At 42.0% G+C, this 19620-nt stretch overlaps 1 protein-coding gene and 1 long non-coding RNA gene across 3 annotated transcripts in view; one reads left to right on the forward strand and one right to left on the reverse strand.

The window, feature by feature from the left end:
- STAT4 (signal transducer and activator of transcription 4) overlaps positions 1–19620 on the reverse strand; it is a 67234-nt gene that overhangs the window by 8213 nt on the left and 39401 nt on the right. Inside the window, exons 7-17 of one of the 2 annotated variants that reach the window (XM_045031892.1) lie at positions 18016–18101; positions 16870–17021; positions 15161–15319; positions 14263–14355; positions 13077–13136; positions 10658–10675; positions 10478–10571; positions 9303–9347; positions 4680–4763; positions 3701–3799; positions 1739–1874 (exon numbers count right to left, since the gene is read on the reverse strand). In XM_045031892.1, the coding sequence (XP_044887827.1) occupies positions 1739–1874; positions 3701–3799; positions 4680–4763; positions 9303–9347; positions 10478–10571; positions 10658–10675; positions 13077–13136; positions 14263–14355; positions 15161–15319; positions 16870–17021; positions 18016–18101 (1026 nt within the window). The remainder of the gene's footprint in view (positions 1–1738; positions 1875–3700; positions 3800–4679; positions 4764–9302; positions 9348–10477; positions 10572–10657; positions 10676–13076; positions 13137–14262; positions 14356–15160; positions 15320–16869; positions 17022–18015; positions 18102–19620) is intronic. The other variant, XM_045031893.1, reaches the window with a different exon arrangement.
- Positions 1041–7221, forward strand: LOC123378293. The gene is made up of 3 exons (XR_006582548.1): positions 1041–1245; positions 5427–5531; positions 6186–7221. It is a non-coding gene; the product is annotated as an uncharacterized LOC123378293 (long non-coding RNA).

Consider the following 19620-nt stretch of genomic DNA (forward strand, 5'->3'; position numbering starts at 1 on the left):
ATCTCCTTTTGCTGCACCTCAGAAGTATCCTCCTGTCATAAATATAGAGGGAAGGGTGCATAAAATCCCTCCTTGGCAGCTGTACTGAATCACCTTACCTGTAAGGGGATAAGCAGTTCAAATAACCTAGTTGGCACCGCACCAGAAGGACCAACGAGGAAAGAGGATACTTTCAAATCTGGGGGGGAAGGATTTGTTTGTTGTTCCCTCTCTGGATGGAGGGAGAAGTCAAGCGGGTACAATATCTCCTAAAAATATATCTGGCATAATCCATCTAAAACCACAGAAATTGCAAGTAGGGCAAGGAAATGCGTTAGGTTATCTTTTGTTTTGGTTTGTGAATTTTTCTGTGCTACAGAGGTAGTTTTATTCCTGCTTTTGTAACTGTGAAGCTGACCCCAGAGGGGAATCCTCTGTGTTTTAAATCTTTTTATTACCCTGTAAAGTTACCTTCCATCCTGATTTTGCAGGTGTGATTCTTTTTCTTTTTTCTTTATGAATAAAGTTCTTTTAAGAACCTGATTGATTTTTAGTGTCCTGAAGACACAGGGTCTGGTCTGTGCTCACACTGCTAAGCCAATTGGTTGGTATATTATTCTTAAGCCTCCCCAGGAAAGGTGGTGAAGGGCTCGGGGGGGGGGATATTTTGGGAGGATAGGGATTCCAAGTGACCTTTTCCTGAAATTTGGTGGTGGCAGCAATACCGTCCAAGGATAAGGAAAGGAATTTGTGCTTTGGGGAAGTTTTAACCTAAGCTGGTAGAAAATAAACTTAGGGGGTCTTTCATGTGGGTCCCCACATCTGTACCCCAGAGTTCAGAGTGTGTGTGTGTGTGGGGGGGGAAATCCTGACACCTCCCCACCTCAGCCTCCACCAAAACTAAAATCTAGCTAAGGAGCCCCCTGTGTTTTGTCAACATCTTTTCTTCCCTCCCTCCATCAAAAAAGGGCAATCAGTCCAATCAATATCCACCTGACAATATCCACCTGACTGACATTAGAAGGAACAGCCTCTCCACCTTTTAACCACAGATAAATCTACCAGCCTCCTCCAAAGCCTGAATCCTCTTCAGGAGGACAGGTAGTGGAAACCTTCAAGTGACCATCCTGCTACTAGAAGGGTTACTATGACTTAACTATTACACTTCCTGCCCATAGAGACCCCCCTCCCGTCCCCCTGCTTCATCAGCAGAGCAGGAGTGATCCCTCTTTGCCTTCAGAAGACAAGTGACCCAGAAGATAAAAGGTATATATATATTTTTTTTAAATAGACCAAGATTGACCTTTCATTTCATAATAGGTTGATAGTTCTTTAACAAAGCTTACCATAGTTTGTTACAACTATGACACCCTTTTGCTTTGCCTTACTGTCTGAAAGTTCACAAGCTGAGGCACTTTTTGTCATGAATAAGGTGAAACATACTTTTTTTTACTTTGAAAGTATTAACAAACAATTGGCAACGCTGAGCTGAGTGGTGGAGGTGGTTTGTGTTACTGAAACATGATGTCACCTGTGGCAACAGCACATGAGACCACAAAGGGGAGGAAGGCAAACTGTGTGTTTACAAACTGGGTTAGAACTAGCGAACAATGTGGAGGAAGAAGGGTGGTGGTGGAGGAGGGGATTTGGGGCATGAATTCTGACCTCTAACCTGCAAGTGGGCAGAGCGTGGCCTGTCATGTGTAACATTTAGAAGTAAATGGAAATTGAACCGCTATCATAGTTTTATGGTTCTTACCTATAAGTTTCTCTGCCAGCATATTGAGCTGCTCAGAATTGAGTCCACGACCAACATAAGATGAAAACTGCCAGCTCAGTACTTCTAAGAGTTGACCCAGAGTGGCAGTAGGAGGATTGTTAAAGAAACCCAGGTTCTGCAATAGAATTCATGCTTTGTTTATACATTGGTAGCCACTCTGAAAAACATTAGACGTTTCAAACTGCAAAGAGGAAGTCAGATGCACCTTAGTTTTGATAGCAGCACTTTCTTCTGAGACTAACAATGCTAACTATTGAAAAGCTGACCAATAACAGCAGGTGTTCTCAGAAGACAATTTCCATCCGGAGCAAACACAACTTCAGTGTGCCAAGTCTATTAACTAACCCTTTAGACCAGTGGTTCCCAAGCTTGTTCCGCTGCTTGTGCAGGGAAAGCCCTTGGCGGGCCGGGCTGGGCTGTTTTTTTTTTTAACCTGCCGCATCCACAGGTTTGGCCAATTGCTGCTCCAGGCCAATAGGAGCTGCTGGAAGTGGCGCAGGCCCGGCCCGCCAGGGGCTTTCCCCGCACAAGTGGAGGAACAAGTTTGGGAACCACTGCTTTAGACACCCTGTATAGCAATATGTTAAATTCTTTTTATAGCCTGGCTGACAGAGGTTTTTTTTCCCCATTTGAATCCTTTAATCTAGAACAGACTAATGACTGTGCTCAGAAGACTTCGGTTAAGAGTTTTGTTTGGGTTAAAATTGATATCTAGAGGGACTGTCATTTGGCCTGCCAATTCTTGTTGGCATTCTGACACATCCTTTCTTGCATTCTCTCTCCTCACAACATCTACGGACAACCACCAAACCCTGACTGAAAAACTAGAGGAGTTTCTCATTCAGAGCTACTATTACAGCTATTCCACAATGTGGTAGAAGTAATGCTGGTAAAGATAATTGATGTGACTAACTTAGCAGTTTGTGCTGAGCCTCCCACAGACTGAGAACCTCCCTGAAGTTGGGGCTACTAGCAGGTGATACCAGTCCACTTACTAATGTTCTAATTTAATAAAAGCACTAACTCCTGTGAAATAAGTGAGGGAAAACTGTATTTAATACAGTACAGAAACTCTTATGTATCCAATTTGACAGACTGATGTTCAAGCTGTGAGTTACATATGCCAATGAATTAATCTGAATAATGAAAGCTCTTTTATATATAACGTGAATATAGATTAATCACAGGCATGGATAATTTTTTCAAGTGAAGTTACTGTTTGTGAATGCTATAGGTTGATGGTATTTAGTACAAGGCAATCTTCTAAGGTGTTCCATATACTCACAAATTAGGAACAGTGCAAGAAGCAGGAGTACAAGACTTCCAAGTATACCCTTTCAATTTGCCCAAGTCCTGTTGCAGAGAAACCACATCAAGAGAGTGAAAGGGTAACTAAATCTACAAGCCCATTCCATCACTGGTCTCTTTACCAAGACTACCAACATGCCAGCTGAGAATGTTTACTCTGTGATGATGAGATTTGTCCACTATGAACTATGTATGGTGCCCAGCAGAGTGGGGTCCTGGTACATGCCGGGGACTCCTAGGCACTATGATAATACAAATCAGTAATAAATAGATTGGAAACTTCCAATAAGTCATTTCACACAGACCAAAAACCAGAAGTCAAATGGTAACAGGTCAGTACTGACCTGTTACCATCTTACATTTGAACTGACAATCTGGAGGTAAAAAAGGCACCATAGCTCGATCCAAAGACCCATTCAATCCTCTACATAATGTTAATGGTATTATTATTATAAATGTGATTTACAGCTAATTTGTAATATAGCGTGTGTGTGCGCAGGAAAAAAAGGCCAGATTTCCTAGAAGTATCAGATCTGGGAAAAAATATCTTTCTGCTGATACATTTGTTTGACAAGTGCATAACTAGAAACTTGAAATATACAGAAAATTAATATTTGGGATTTGAAGACCTACCTGAGAATCCTTTGACAACAAGTTGTACCAAATAATAGAAGCCCAAGCATTAGGTAACTGACTGACATTGGAAATCATCACTACAGGCAAAGAGCTTGTCTGGTGAAGAAGACAAGAGTACATGAATGTTACAGAGTGTTGCAGACAAGGCATTCATTGGGGAATGTATTAATCTGCTAGCATGTGTTTTTTTTTGTTTTGTTTTTTAATTAGCATAATAGTTTTGGAGTATTGGAAACTGTAACAGTCTCAATATCACCTCTTCGTCTTTTGGCATATTGCTGGGATGCTATTGCTGGTTAACAGTTGGTCTGTGAACCCAAGGGATGGGCCCCCAAATGTCCAGAGAATGTTAGTCTCAGAGCTCAGCTATATGTGCTGGACTCCGCAGTGACCCAGGTGGCTGGCTGTAGCTGTGGCCAGGGGCTGCCTGTGCAGCTCTTTCATACAGCCAATAAAAGTATAGCTGCCAACAGCTAGTCATCTGTCTGGCAGGAAGGGGACCTAGGGTATCCCTAGCACTGTTGGAGACCTGTAGGGCTCATTCACCACTTGTGGGCATCATAGTGTGGCTGACGTCAGGAAGACCCACAGTCATGTGTATTATGGGCCCCTAAAACTTCCTCCTGCCATATGATCTGATATATCTGTATCTAGATATATTCTCAAAGCGGCATGCTGTGCTGCTCCATGGGGCATTCCAATCCTGCGTCTTTTGAACTCAATGGGAATTTTGCCACTAACTTCACTGGGGGCAGGGCTGTGCACTAAATTCTCTGCAGAACATCATATTTATGCTGTACCAAAGTGAAGTGTGCAGAGCCAATTAGAGTTAGCCAATTAGGCGACTCAAAAGTTGCTGTAAATCTATGTAGTGTACATCTTCTATCTCAAACTCTTGTAAGTAATAGGTATTAATTTGGCTTGAGGACAAATAATTGCTTATTCTTCCCCCCATAAAAACAGTGAAAACACTCACCTCCAAATCTATAGTTAGACCATACAGGGAGACCTGTGTTTCAAAGCTGATGGAGTGCAGCTCTTCAGTTACCATCTGAGGGCCCTGAGGAAGCAAACACATTATAAAACTGTGAACAAATTTGGCACTTAAAACTGGTTTTGGCAGCCTGACTACAACCAAACTATGCAGAGAACACAACACTGAAAGAAAATGTCAGTTGAATATACTGTATAAGCAGAGCCAGTGGAAAATCGTGGGTGTTTTTTTTTTTTTAAAGTAGTACCCTGACCTTAAACTGTCTAAAACTTCAGCAGTTTTCTGAAGAAGCTAAGAAAACATTGTTAAAGGGATTGTTGCACTTTTAAAGACTGAAGTGAAAAATGAACAAAAGGAACTGTGCTTTTTGCAAGTTCTAGAGATAGCCTCAAACCTTGAGCAGCTGCTCACTTAGCTTTCCTGTTGCCCAACAGCTCCTCCATATATTGGGCTCTAGATTGTGCAGTTTGCATAAAGAGCTGCATGGAGCCCCTGTGGCACCAGTAGCAGTACAGGGAGAGACTGTGCCTCAGGCATATCTCCCAGGGCTGCTCAGCACTCATGGGGGCAGGGGGTGCATGCACTGCTCTGTACCATTGAAAGGGATGGTGTATCTTGCTTTCTAGTGTGCTAGAGCCCCCCTTCCTTTCCAGCTGATTTGCTCCGTGGAGGGGTTAAGGTCAAATCCCTGCTCACAGAGAGTATTTATAATTCTCTGTCTTTGCATAGGTCACATGAGGAAGGTCTCCTTCCATGACTCCCCTTCCCCTTGCCCATGTCTACAAGGGCAAATCACAGCTGGGAGCTGCAGATCAGGTTTCCACCTCCTATCAGGTCAGCGTTCCCCTCCTGAAAGTATCAAATCCTGCCATTCCTAGTATAATGTTCAATGGGGAAAAGCCAGTTTTTTACAACCAAAAGTGAGACAAAAACCCAAATGCATGATGTCAACTTTATGCATCATCCAAAGCCATGAAAGGCACAGTTTCACTGGCTTTGGAGTTCACCTTCTAAGTTAAGCTTTGAATAAAAAGTTGCTCCCCCCCACCCCCCTCGTGTGGCATAAACCACAGCTGCAGAACCTTCTGATCAAGAGGCTTTCATGGACAATTACCTGGAATGGAAGAACTAACCAAGCATAGAATTAAAAACTGTCTCTGCCCTGGGCCAGATTTTTAAGGTATTCAGGCACCTAAAGATGTAGATAGCTGCCTAGTGGGATTTTCAAAAGCACTTGACCCAGGGCAACCCGGGGGGGGGGGGGCGGCAGTGGGACAATCTGCCCCAGGCCCTGGGCCCCGCGGGGGTCCCCATGAGAATATAGTATTCTATAGTATTGCAACTTTTTTTTTATGGAAGGGGCCCCTGAAATTGCTTTGCCCCAGGCCCCCTGAATCCTCTGGGCGGCCCTGCCCTGACCTCTCTCAGGACAGCTCTTATTTGCCTATTCTAGCTACTACACTCCTTTGCCTTCTCCTTTTTTTTCAGAACTTGGGACCAGCAGCAGTGTGGCACAAATAACACCGCTAGAACAACCAAGCAGGATACTTGAGCTACCTCATTTCTGAATTCATTTCTAGAGCCTCAGTATATTTTTTTCCAATTGCAGTTGCAGCATGGAACATTGACAATTGTCTCCATCTGTTAACTAAAATGATTAACTGTAATTCCCCGTACAGGACTAGAACACTGACCATATGTGTTTTGAAGTGCAGATCTGAAAACCGTAACCACAGACATACTTGGAGAGCACGTTCTGTGCTTATAAAAAGGCAGAAGTTGGTAGAAGTTTGGCCCCTGTCACTGCATGCAGGGATCCACCAGCAGTTTTACTTAAACCCTCCTACTGAAAGTAATAGTCTCCTCTTGCCTGCAGCAAGTGGAAGTACCCAGCAGAAAAGATTTGAGGACAAGAAGTAGCCACCAACAGGCTTGTACTATCACCTCAGAAAGTGGGGGCCAGTAGCAATAGAGAGAAAGCTGGCAAATTTGTGGCACGGCCAGATAAGCCACACACAGGAGTAAGAACAAAAGTAACAGCATGGCCAAATCACAAGGATCTTCACATAGAATCACTCTGTCTCTGTGCTGTTTCTTGTCCTCCCCCAACACAAAAGGCTCTTGCTGCCACTGGCTTCCCCCACATGCTGGCAGCATGGCTGTGACTCCCTCTGACGGTGGAGAAGGATGATCAGAGGATATGTAGCTGCTCAGAAATGCTGTAACTGCATTCTGGATATGATCCCATTTACCAAAAATAATGGTACACAAAGTACAGCCTTTTCCCGGCCCCTCTCTTCCATCCAGCCCATATCCCTCACACTGGTGCCAACGCTCACAATTTTATTGTGAATCTTGTCTTATTTTTTTTAACTTAAAGTCCCATTTCCTGGAGACCTGTGGTTATGTGAGAATCTTCCTTTACTTTTTGTGGGTTTTCTTTAAACAAATGTTGCTAACCTTCCTGGACATAGAATTTGGAAAATGTAAAACCTAAAAAGCTAACAAACTAGACGGCAAATAAAAAACCTCAAACACTAATTGTTTAAAGTCTCATGATTTTTAAATAATCTCATAACATTCTTTGGGGGCCTGATGCACACATTTTGAACACTTGGGGTTTCTGATACTAGTTTTGAGTGGACACTTGGCACTGAGAAATTCTCAGGGGGAGGATGTGATCTCTTGGAGGAATATCCTCTTTCACTACCTGTCCCATCTGCACAGGCCTCAACTTTTCTTCATGCCATCAGTGCTCTTTTGCTTCCCACTGAGCTGCATAAAGGGAGGGGAGCATTTAGCCTTGGATGATTTTGGATTTAATAGGAAAGACTCATCAACAACTAAGATAAGCACACAGCATCTGTTACTAAATCCAAACTTAACAAGAGATGCACAAACAGAGGGCAGGGCAGTAGCATTTTACACCCACTTTGCACTCATTTACCCTAGTGCAAATTCACTTCACAAAGTGCAGAGCAACAGAGAATCAGACTCTGAGGATATGGCTACACTTGCAGCTGTACAGCGCTGCCGCGAGAGCGCTCCCGCAGCAGCGCTTTGAAGTGCGAGTGTGGGTCACGGCGCCAGCGCTGGGAGAGAGCTCTCCCAGCGCTGCAGGTACTCCACCTCCCCGTGGGGATTAGCTTACAGCGCTGGGAGCCACTGGCGCTTTGCAGCGCTGTCACTTGTTGCGCTCAGGGGGGTGTTTTTCACACCCCTGAGCGAGAAAGTTGCAGCGCTGTAAAGCGCCAGTGTAGCCAAGGCCTCAGTTTCAGTTTTACTATTCAACTGCTGAATTGTTCCAGTCAAGAATACAGATGTGTGTGCAAAAATGTGTCCTACTTGGTTTTGGGTTGTTTTTGTTTTGTTTAAACCATTCATGCTGATCTTTTCTTATTTTGCACCTAAACTCTATTACTAAGGCCTGGTCTAGACACAGGTTTTGTACTCTTATAACTGTGTCTTAGGAATGTGTTGGTTTTTTTTTTTTTAAAGATATACTAGTATAACACCTAATGCGGATGGTAGAAGGGTACTGTATACCAGTATAGCTTTTCCTCTTCCCGGACAGGAATATTCCATACTATTTTTATACTGGTATAGTTGCATCCACACTAGAGGGTTATACCACTTTATCTATACTGGTACAGTTAAAGCTGTACAAACATTCATGTGTAGGTTTCTAATTTTTGTTTTAATCCATATTAAACAAAAAACCTGAGGATCTATAGCAAACTTACTCGAAATACTAATTCATACTGATGCCCCTACACCAATATTAATGGTATCTATTTAAAAGTGTGTGTTTTTTAGAGAGCAAGAAAATGCCTATTTTGAGGTCATGTAAATTTTTCTTTGGGGTATATGGGGGAAGCATACTTTTAGACTCTTCTAGGACACAGTCAATCACAACATCTGTTCACTTTTACTGTCCATAAGTCTCCCAAATGTCAGAGAGCATGGATAGGCCACAGTGTGTGTTAGTTATTCTGTAAATCTGAAGTTTTATATTATAATCTAACCACAAGGGGGCGCACTAAGACCAGCTTCTGATAAATATTACCAAAGCAGGTCCAACTTCAATGCTGATTGAAGGCACAACTCGATTGACTTAAATACAATTACACCCTTATTCCAGTTCTGAATTTGGCCCTTAGTTTACTTATTTAATGGACTGTTCTTACTGGATTTTTTTAAAAAAAGTCTGTGGAAACATTTCTCTTGTTCTGGATTTCATAAAACTTTGTTTTTACAAAATGTAAATGTTGGGCCCAATTTAAAAGAATACTCCTTAAGAAGAAACACACGCATTTGGATACATATATCCTGCTGTCTAATCCAACTGTTTTGGTTGTATAAAATTGAGGCTTTTTAATTCAAACTTCTAAAACTTATAAAATTGAGGCTTTTTAATTCAAACTTCTAAAACATATTTCTGAAAATTCTCATGTATTTTTATTGTATTACAACTGTCTACTGTTCAGTTTATCATGACTGTGTTTATTTCAAAAGCTAACATGCCTACAAATGAGATCAGTAGAAATCCATTCTAAAATACTTTTTATTTGAAAGTCATAAAAAAACATATTCCAAAACTTATACCTCATTTCCTTTGCTTCCAGCACTTGATTTCATTTCTTTGGGCTGCTGTAAAATGGAAATTAAGATCTATATTCAGGAAGTTTATATACAGAAATATTTAGCAGCAGTATTCACCACAGTGGTTTTACTACTATGGTTGTATAGTGATAGTCTATTTGTGCTGTGCATCCTTCAGAAACTAACATATGATTTCTTCAGGGATCTCAAAATAGTAATTAATTGTCCCGTGACACTAAATGGCTGGTGGAATCAAAATTTACCTTGCCATAAATTAATGGCACTAGGTAATCTTGTGATAAGTACACCATTTACACTGAATACCTATAGTTAAGGCTCTGATGGTGTTTCTTGATAAATCTATTCAGTGAATGATTATTTTAAATAAAAGTTTTTTAAAGACACAATTAACTCCTAATATTTCCATAAAGCTAAATTCATAATTAAAAAAAAACTAAACAAGAATGCAAAAAGTGAAGCCTTGCATTCTAATTGCAGACTCCATTCTTGCAGGACTTCTATGATGCCCCACAGTGGTTAAGTCACAGAAAGAGACCACAACATATTATTGGAGATGTAGTCCAGTCAGGCAGCAGGACCAATCAGGAGAATGGGGACACGAGAGACCCAGAATTAATGTTGATTTTGACAAAACTCCATTTCTGATGGGAAAATTTTCATTCAAAATATTTCAAACACCCCTTTTCCTTTATATAATGTTTGACTACTTGGTCAGCTCATTTGTTCATTCGAGAAAATATCCAAAATAATTATCACTAGCAAATATGGAAACACAAAAGCTAAAATCATATGAAGTCAGATTAAAAATCTAGAGCCACTGGACACAGAGGGGATGGGAGGGAGATTGGTTTGTAGAGCAGAAAGTACATGGTACCTAATCTTGTGTAGAGTATTAACAGTGAGCACTGTATAGCACATACCTGATAGAGTAAAAGCAAGTACTATGGGGCTGTGCGTGCTGTTTCTTTACAACTCCAGCAAAAAGCAGGGCATAATGGGGCTGTGAAAGGTTCTAGGTAGAAGGTCTATAGTGAAGCAGCAAGACAGAGAGACAGCTATAGGAATGATACAGTTTTCCTTGTTCAGATTAAAAAAAAAAAAATTCTGTGATTGCTTTACCAATGTCACATGACAAGAACAGTACCTGGCAAACTTACCAAATGTCTAAATTCTACAGACAGACTTCCATTTGCAGATTCATCCATATTCATAGCTTTGACATGAGTGCCACATAGAACAAATCTGCGATTACTAGAAAACACATTACAATAATGTACACAATGGCAGATAAAATAATGTGGGATAAGTTAAGAAGTCTTAAACTTTTATAGCCTTACCTTGCAGTTGACACATTCCTTAAAAAAAAAAGAGAGAAAATATATCCTGTAACCCAGTGTGTGTGTATATATATAATATGTATATATATAGTATGCATTCAAACTAAATAGCACCTTTTTTAAAAGAGCAGATTAAATTATGCCTTGGCCTCTAAAGGTTCATCCATATTACAAATCCAGCTGTGACTTTTGTTCTGTAATTACCGGTAGTCAAACATGTGGCTAGTTATAAGTAATATGATTCACTTTGTGCCCCCACAGCCTTTTTTCTGCTATCAGAACCATATGTGCATATCCAAAGCTACCACTCTGCCTAACTACGTTTGCATCATTGCATTCTGGGAAAATATAGGCAACTATACAGCAGGGCACAGAATGACTGGAGGACATGCACACAGCATCAGCATGTAGAGCAATGCCCTCTGAGATGTCCTGCTGCACAGACACCTGGGAAGAAGGTGTCCTGTTCACACTGTAAAACAAAAAAAGGGAAGGTCTGGGAGAAACCACTTACAGGAAGACAGCCATGTGCCAAGCTCAGGCTCTGGCAGGGGTGGAACACTCTGAGCTTCCATAGTTACTAACTATAGCACCAGTCCTCCAAGAACATGCTTAACTTTACTTCCCTGAGTAGTCCAATTGAAGTCAATGGAACTATTCACAGAAGTGAAGTTAGGCAGGTATGTAAATGTTAGCAGGATCTGGGACTGTGTGATGCTTTGAGATAAATTTAGCTTTTAGAGCTAGTTATGCTATTAATTAGTTACAAGTTAGAATCAGGGGCGGCTCTAGGAATTGCACCGCCCCAAGCACGGTGGCACGCCGCGGGGGGCGCTCTGGCGGTCGCCGGTCCCGCGGCTCTGGTGGACCTCCTACAGACGTGCCTGTGGAGGGTCCGCTGGTCCCGCGGCTCTGGTGGACCTCCCGCAGGCACGCCTGCGGATGCTCCACCGGAGCCGCGGGACCAGCGGACCCTCCGCAGGCATGCCTGCGGGAGGTCCACCGGAGCCGCCTGCCGCCCTCCCGCAGCACGCTGCCCCAACCACGTGCGTGGTGCGCTGGGGTCTGGAGCCGGCCCTGGTTAGAATCATTCAATTAGAAGTTGACATGTGGCTAGGGCCAAAGGCTGTGCTGAGAACAGCCAGTGAGAAACCTGAAACTCCCATTCCCTTCAAGGAGCTGGACCTTAGTAGTTATTTGTTTTGTGATTACAAATTAACACAGCCTAATTTTGTCAAGAGTATAGGGGCATTGAAAAGACAGATGCGCTTTGGCTTTCATTACACAACCCATGTTCACTTGGGTATGAGAACCTGTTAGTGAACCTGGGCTAACTTATGGTTTCCACCCAAAACTCGGCAAAACTGCTTGACGTTCTGTAGTGGGGCGGCTGCCCCACTCCTGAGGAACAGGGATTAAAAGCAGCCCCGGAGAGGGCTGTGGCTGTGAAAAAGCCTAGGCTGATTGGGGAAGCAGCCATAGCTAGGGGCCATGCCCCAATCAGGTCACAGCTGGCCCTATAAAAGGGCTGTGAGGCAGGAGCTCAAAGAACACTCTCTCTAGCTCCTGAGAGAGAAGGACCTGACTGCCTGGTAGCTGAGCAGGGTACCTAGGGTGGAGCAGTGCTGGGGAAGGGCAGAGGGAGCTGGGGAGCTCCAGCCTAGTAAAACCCCAGGCTGCAAGTCTTGTTAAGGGCCTACAGAAGGGTACTGGGGCTGCAGGGGGCAGCCCAGAGATAGGCAGCAGGTCCTAACCCCCTTGCTGATGATGAGTGGTTTACAGACTGCAGTCGGCCCCAGGGAGCGGGGGCTAGATGATGACTGGCAGTAGCCACTGAGGCAAGGTGCGTTTAGACGGTTGGGGGTTCCCCTGGGAGGGGAGACCCAGAGCAGGGGGGTACTGTGGTGGGCAGAACCCCTGGGCAAAGGGCACCGGGGTCTGGGAGGGACATGGGGGGCCAGCGGCAGGCGAGACATCAGCCGGCAGAGGGCATGCCGGAGTTGGAAAAGAGCGAATTCCCTGGAAATCCAGTAGGAGGCGCCGCGCCGGTGAGTCGTCGCACTGCTACACGTTCCCTTTAATTTTTTTGATTGGTGTAAATGCAGAATTCAAGGGGCACAATCCCACAGGACTCAAAGCTGGAAAACGGTTTGCATGAATATGCTGCTGCTGCCAGCCAAAACCAGTGTTTCACACTGCTTCTGTTACAAATCTTCATTGGAATTGCTGCCTCGAATTTTAAAAAATCAAGTAAAAATTAAGCTTTTTTTTTAAACATAAGAAAATCTTTCAGCAGTTACTGACTCTAATAGACCTCCTTAACATTCAAATAGGTCTTGTATTTTAAAAACACAACTTTAAAATTACCTAAAGCAGCAACAAAGACTGTGAGCCCTAGCTGTATAATGTGATCACTTACTTGTCAATAGTTGCTTTCACTCTGATCTGGTAGTTCAGCTCTGGCAATTTAATTAGTAGCCTGGGAAATAAAAAGTGTAAAACTGAACAATCAGAACTAGGACTTGTCCCTTTTATATAGTAAAGATATTTTGTCATTATAGAATAAAGGCTGGGAGTTCCCTAGTCAAAGGGTACGTCTATACTACCCACCGGATCGGTGGGGGCGCCGCGGCAGTCGACTCGCCGCCGTGAGGACGGCCAGTTAAGTCGAACTAAGATACTTCAACTTCAGCTACGCAAATACTGTAGCTGAAGTTGCATATCTTATTTCGGACCCCACCCCCCGCCCCGGGTAGTGTAGTCCAGGCCAAAGGTCTCTAAAATCCCATTTTAAAGAAAACCAGACCAAGTACCCAGAGCTGCATCATGATTTGCAGGGTCCCAAGCTTAAGTTGAGGGAGTGAGGGAGATAACGTGGCAAGTGCCTCCCTCTTCATCATAAGTGCTGGCATGTGACGAAAGTTAGGACGGCACAGGCAAAGTGTGAATGCATAAGACCTGCAGCTGTGTTGTGAGAGACATCAAGAAGATACTAAGCATTGGGGTTCTTGTACCCTCGTCCCCACACAAGAATGATCCAGTTCCCTCTGTTCTTACTGCTCATGGATGGGATTCAGCTGCGAGTTCCACCACCCAGTCCTATTTTCAGAGCAGGCAAGGAGCCAGTGGGGAGTAAATTCAGGTTCTGAGCTGTTGAAGACACGAGCCTCCAAAAATGCAGTAATTTACCTTGCTTGTGTGCAAGAGTAGCCTTGAAACTACTGCAGAGCTGGCTTGTATGATGTGATATATTATTCACTTTGTTTTTGTGCCTTATTTTGTTTGCAATGTCATTAAAGCAAGAATCCAATAAAGGATTTTTTTTAAAAATGTGACCAGGCAAACATCTGAAGTCTTTACTCAGAGTGAGAAGCTGCCACTTTCACTCACGTTGAGCAGTATCTTACTCCATGTATAGTTGTAGGCGGCAGAATTTGGACCACAGTGTATGTACGTCCTTACTCAAGAAAATTCTCATTGAAGGCAATAGGATCTCTGCTTGAGTGTAGTCATCCGGATCTGGCCCAATGTGTTAAATGTTGGCTCTCCCAGGAGATAATGTAATATGGAAATAAAGGAATTAATGCTAGTCTTCCTTTACTTACCTTAGTTTGACAGTGAACTGTATTAAGGTTTTAAGTACCATTGGCCTCTGGGGATGGGTGGGCATGCAGGGCTGCCTTTCAATCACAAATGAACTAGTTGGAAAAGAAATAGCTTGATTAAAAGCATGAATAATTGTACAGAACTAGTCAAAAGGCTTTCATATCATGGAGGGTGACTTTTCTATGCATATTGGAGTGGCAGGTGTACATCCCAGGCCCATAAAAAATGAAGTAGTTGAATATAATAGAACACATCATAGCACACCGATATCATATTCCGCTAAAAGATATAGCAAAGAGTCACCACCACAAATGAGGCAGGAAAACATGCTACAAAATTGGTTCCAATAAAATGTCTAAAACAGGAAATACAATAATTATTTCACATTTCTGTCATATTTTAAAGATAAATGGCCAAAATTTGCTCTTAGACAGTGCCAGTCCTAGGTATGTGCTAACAGTGCAGTCACATGTGGTAAATCCACAGCATAGGCAAAACACCAGGGATGGAACAGTAACAAAATATGGTTTACTTAAAAGGAAGAAACTAAAAGAGATGCCTGAAGGTGGCACTCATGGGGCGGGAGGAGAGGCATGGAAGAATTTGGCATCCCCTAGTACCACACCAGAGGCACATGGATGATTCCTGTTGAAATCAATGGGAGTTATGCATGTTAATCCAAAGGCAGAACTTGACCACAAAACTTTAAGGGCCTGATTCGTGAAACTCCTATCCCCAGGCTCCTACCAATGTCTGTTAGTGTTGTAGGTGCTCATTACCTTTAAATACCAAGCTCTAAAATCATTGCAGATATGGTCACATTTTTTCTTTTCAATGATAAATTGTGTTAGATCCTGCATCTTAAATGGCACACAAAATGTATAACAGCTGATGTACCTTCGGAAAAGATTGTAGAGCAAGAAGTTGACTCTTTCCAACAGGTGAGGCCTTTGCAGTAGAATAGGATCTCCGTCATAAGTCAGTTTAGTCAACAGCTCATCCAATTTTTCCAGTTGCCTTCTTATTTGAAAAAGGCTTTCTGCCAGCAGTGTAAAACTATTGCAGAACAAATGATTGTTACATTCTCTCATATAAATTGCTTATTAGAACATTAGTTACTGACGTTCTTGTCAGAAAAATCATAGAATTAGAATTGATTGTCATTTACTAGCCTTATACAAGCTAACCTCAGCCAGTTAAATGAATACATGTGAACCATTGGCCAAATTGTTCCTATAACACTTCAGAAATGAGCCTTTTCCCAAAAGTCCTCATTGACGCTGCCTGTGACTTGCTAAAGAGAAATATATATGCAACCACTACTACAGGACAATAATGCCACAGCTCAGTAGTATTTTTTGCAAAACATGCTCTTTAAGAGAAGAACATTTATATCCCAGAGAAGTGAGGAGATAACTGTGAAAATCCAACCCAAGCACACTTGGCTAACAGTTCACTTTAATGAGATTTATGTGGCTAAAATCCCATATGGGACTTTGAAAAAAGTCTCCCTTCCCATAACTGTGTGAGGAATGGATAAAAACTGAGCCAGGACTTAAAGATTTGTCCTGTTATATCTTTGTCACAAATTCACATAGGTCCTTACAAAAAGATCAGGTAGAGCTGGTTGAAAAAATTTTATTGAAAAAATATTTTGGTAACAAAACAAAAAAAAGCTTTTCAACCAAAATAATTTTTCATTTTGCTATCAGTTTTCTGATGAAAAACTAAAACTTTTTCAACAGTGAAAAATGGTTTTGTTTTTGGTGGTTTCCCCCTCTGCCATTCTTTCCCTTTTTCCTTGCTGACCTTCACTATACCTCTTCCAGTTGGGGGGAAAAGCTTCAGGGACATAAAAAAATTGTTGGGAAGGCTCTGAATGGAACAAGAATGTTCTCTGGCTCCATTATAATTGTCAAATTTAATTATGTTTATGTTCCAATTTGAACTTTGAATCTAGATATGACAACCTCCTTTTGAGCCTTGTGGTATTTTCAAATACAGGCTATGATCTCTCCTTTAACTCCTACTTGTTACAATGACCTATTGTTTCAAATCTGGTGAAGTGTTGCATTGAATGAGTCAAAGCATGAAGTCTTTACCTATTTCTTCCCCTGATAAAACTCCCACTGTCCTCAAGTGACGAGTTTAGTGAGCTCAGTGTGCCACTCTAATACGCACAGAGAAGTCAGACGCCATGAAATGACAGCGTTGTTTCTCTGTGGGTTTTTGACTAGATCTGTACATTTATGTGTGGTTTTAATCAAGCTATTTATTTCTTTTTAGCAAAACTCCTTTGAGGAAGTGTATGTGATATATGGGAGGCTTGTTGCTGTTGTTTTGTTTGACAATCTGCAAGTGATGAGTCTCTGTGTGTAGCTTGTTGTTTTGTATTCATTCTAATAGCACATTTATACCTATCAAAGCCCATTGCATTTCAGTTACTTATTTCCTTAACTGCTACCATATCAGCAGCAAACTCAATTAATTCATACATAGGGTCCCATCAGAGCTGCTGTCGTATCTTTTTACATGCGTTGGGCTACTGTGAAGCAGCAGACTTCCTGTGGTTTTCACTGGAAACTTAAAAGTAAATGTAAGTTTACCAGTTCTGGAGCTGATCAAGCCCACTATGTAGAGGACCTCCAATGCAGGCAATTTGCTGGCGCTTCTTCCAGTCTAGAAGCTCTTCAAGCAGCATGTTGTTCATCAAGACGTCACTTTCATTTATTACTTGTGCCATTTTACTAAGGACTTCCTGAAAGGAATAGGAAAAGTGTCACCAACTGATCACAGGGAACACCGATAAAGCTTACAAATTATAAATTATAATTGCAGTCAATTATAATGCTGGCCATACATTTTAATTTCTTAGAGTAAGGAAAAATGTGCAATACGTTAATGTGCAATAAAGTGTTTTGGATTCACCTTGTTTTTAAGCGTTTCTCTTTGAAACACCATATTCAAATTACTTAAGGCTTTAAATATATAATGTTCTAATGCTTATGGATTAATTTTTATTTCTGAGAAAGTGACCATACTTATACCGCTACTGCTTGGGTTCAGGTGACTGGATTCTCCATCCATTGTACTAAAAATAGTCCTGAATATTAATGAATTCTTTTTACAGATAATTTTTTTTTTTAGTGAATTTATTATGGCATAACACCTCCTGGAGCTTGCCATGTAGAAGCATCGTTAAGGTCACAAGCTCCTTTCTGTGATCTTCGATTGTATCCCCACATAGACTTTTCTTTAATGATGAAAAGTCTATGTGGAAATTATATGGAAGTTTTTAAGCTACTCCAAGGTGAACAGCAAAAAAAATAGACATAGAAGGAGTGCTTTCCCATCATCAGTTGGCATTCAATTGCACTCAATAGTGTGGTGTCTGGTTTTGTGGTTACGGGATTACATTGATCTGGAGTGGGTTTTTTTCCTGCCTTTAAATGCAGTAACTTGCAAACAAAGGGGATGAATCCAGAACAGTTCCTGTAAGGTGATGGTTAATCCTCACCTGCCAACTAATAGGCTCATGCCCTTAGTTGTACTCTTTAGAATTGCCAGTTATTTAATTGCTAGTAACCCCCACTCCCACCCCATCATCTCCCTGGTATTTGTAACACAAAATGATGTTTACCTGCTCTTTTTGATGGGAGAGTTTGTGCAAATGCTTCCTTACATGTGATTATTCAGTGTGGGAGTAGGGGGAGAAAGCAAATGAACCACAAATGACAAAACATGTTACCAACCTTTCTTTTGTAGTCTAAGGTATTGAGCATTTCCTGCAACATCACCATTTCCTGTTTCATCAGGACGCTGTTTTTGTCACCCTGTTCTACAGGGGGAAGAGAAAAAAAATAATCTGATAACCTCAGTATAAGCGTATGTGTTTATAATGGGGATAGGAGGTGGGAAGCCCTAAACCAATTATATCCTGGTAGCTAGTAAAGAAATCTACTAATGTTTGTAATTAAAGTTTATTACTCTATGACTCTAATATGAATTTAAGAATTATTATAGGAGCTGAGTATTTTGATTTTTTTTTTTTGTGGAACAGGAGAAGTATAGGGAAGAAATGAATAATATTATTAGCTTCTTATGTCTGTGTATACTCTTATTTCATTAGATAATTCTGGTTTAGATGGGATTCAAATACTGAATTGTGATGAGCCATTATAAAATTGTGCATGATGCTGTCAGTAATTCTAGTAAAGTTCTTTGGAATCTTAGGGTAGGTCCATACTTACCCGCCGGGTCGACGCGGAGAGTTCGACTTCTCGGAGTTCGAACTATCGCGTCTAATCTAGACGCGATAGTTTGAACTCCGAACGCGCTCCCGTCGACTCCGGAACTCCACCACCGCGAACGGCGGTGGCGGAGTCGACGGGGGAGCCGCGGAGTTCAATCCCGCGGCGTCTGGTCAGGTAGGAAATTCAAACTAAGGTAGTTCGACTTCAGCTACGCTATTAGCGTAGCTGAAGTCGCGTACCTTAGTTCGACACCCACCCCCCATAGTGTAGACTAGGCCTTAGTGTGAACCATGTGTCCGGTTGAGGAAATATTTGCAGGTGGGGGACAGGTGCAAGAAGGTTTGGCATTTGGGATGAGGAATTTTATGGTGCACCTAACCATGAGAATTTTGGCAGTTGTGAGTACAGGTCAATAGGTGTTTTTGCCTTGACGTGATCTTTCCTGCTACTGGTCGTCTACTGGCTTCAGGACTTCCTAGCGTGACCCACTCCCTTTTCCTCTGCAGCTCTATACCCTTCACTTTCTCTACACCTCCAACTACTTTCAAAGAAGAACTTAATGCCATCTGTGTTTACACTGGGCCCCGGCATATGCCTTCTATTGAAATTTGTGCTCTGACACATTAAATCTGTCTCATATGATTGGCATGTTGAAGAACTTGGGGCACCTAGGGGCCCAGATTTCTCTACATGTTCAAAGGGAGGTGCCATTATGGTCTCAGTGCAGACATAGCTTTGTGCCAGTTTCATTTCTGAAGGAGAGTCATGAAGAAGTTGTTGCAATGTGACAGGTTGCAGATCCCAGAACCACTGCAGGCTGCTCAAGCTTGCATTTGGAATGCTCACCAGATGATTATCACGGCTCTGGTCAAAAAGACTGGAAGGCCAAGTTAGTGGCTAATAAATTGGTTTTAGAAAACTCCACTATGAGGGAAAGCATGGGGTCCTATACATTCCATGAAAAGGGTTAAACATGGAAAAAATTGTTGTGAAAAAAATGTCCTCTAAACTATGAAGACCATAATTCCCAAGACTTGATCACACTGCTTCATAGCTCATTTACAGAAAATAACTGCATCTGGACACTGAGGATATTATTACTAT

This window comes from Mauremys mutica, chromosome 10 (genome assembly GCF_020497125.1).
Source record: "Mauremys mutica isolate MM-2020 ecotype Southern chromosome 10, ASM2049712v1, whole genome shotgun sequence".
In the NCBI taxonomy this organism is placed as follows: Eukaryota; Metazoa; Chordata; order Testudines; family Geoemydidae; genus Mauremys; species Mauremys mutica.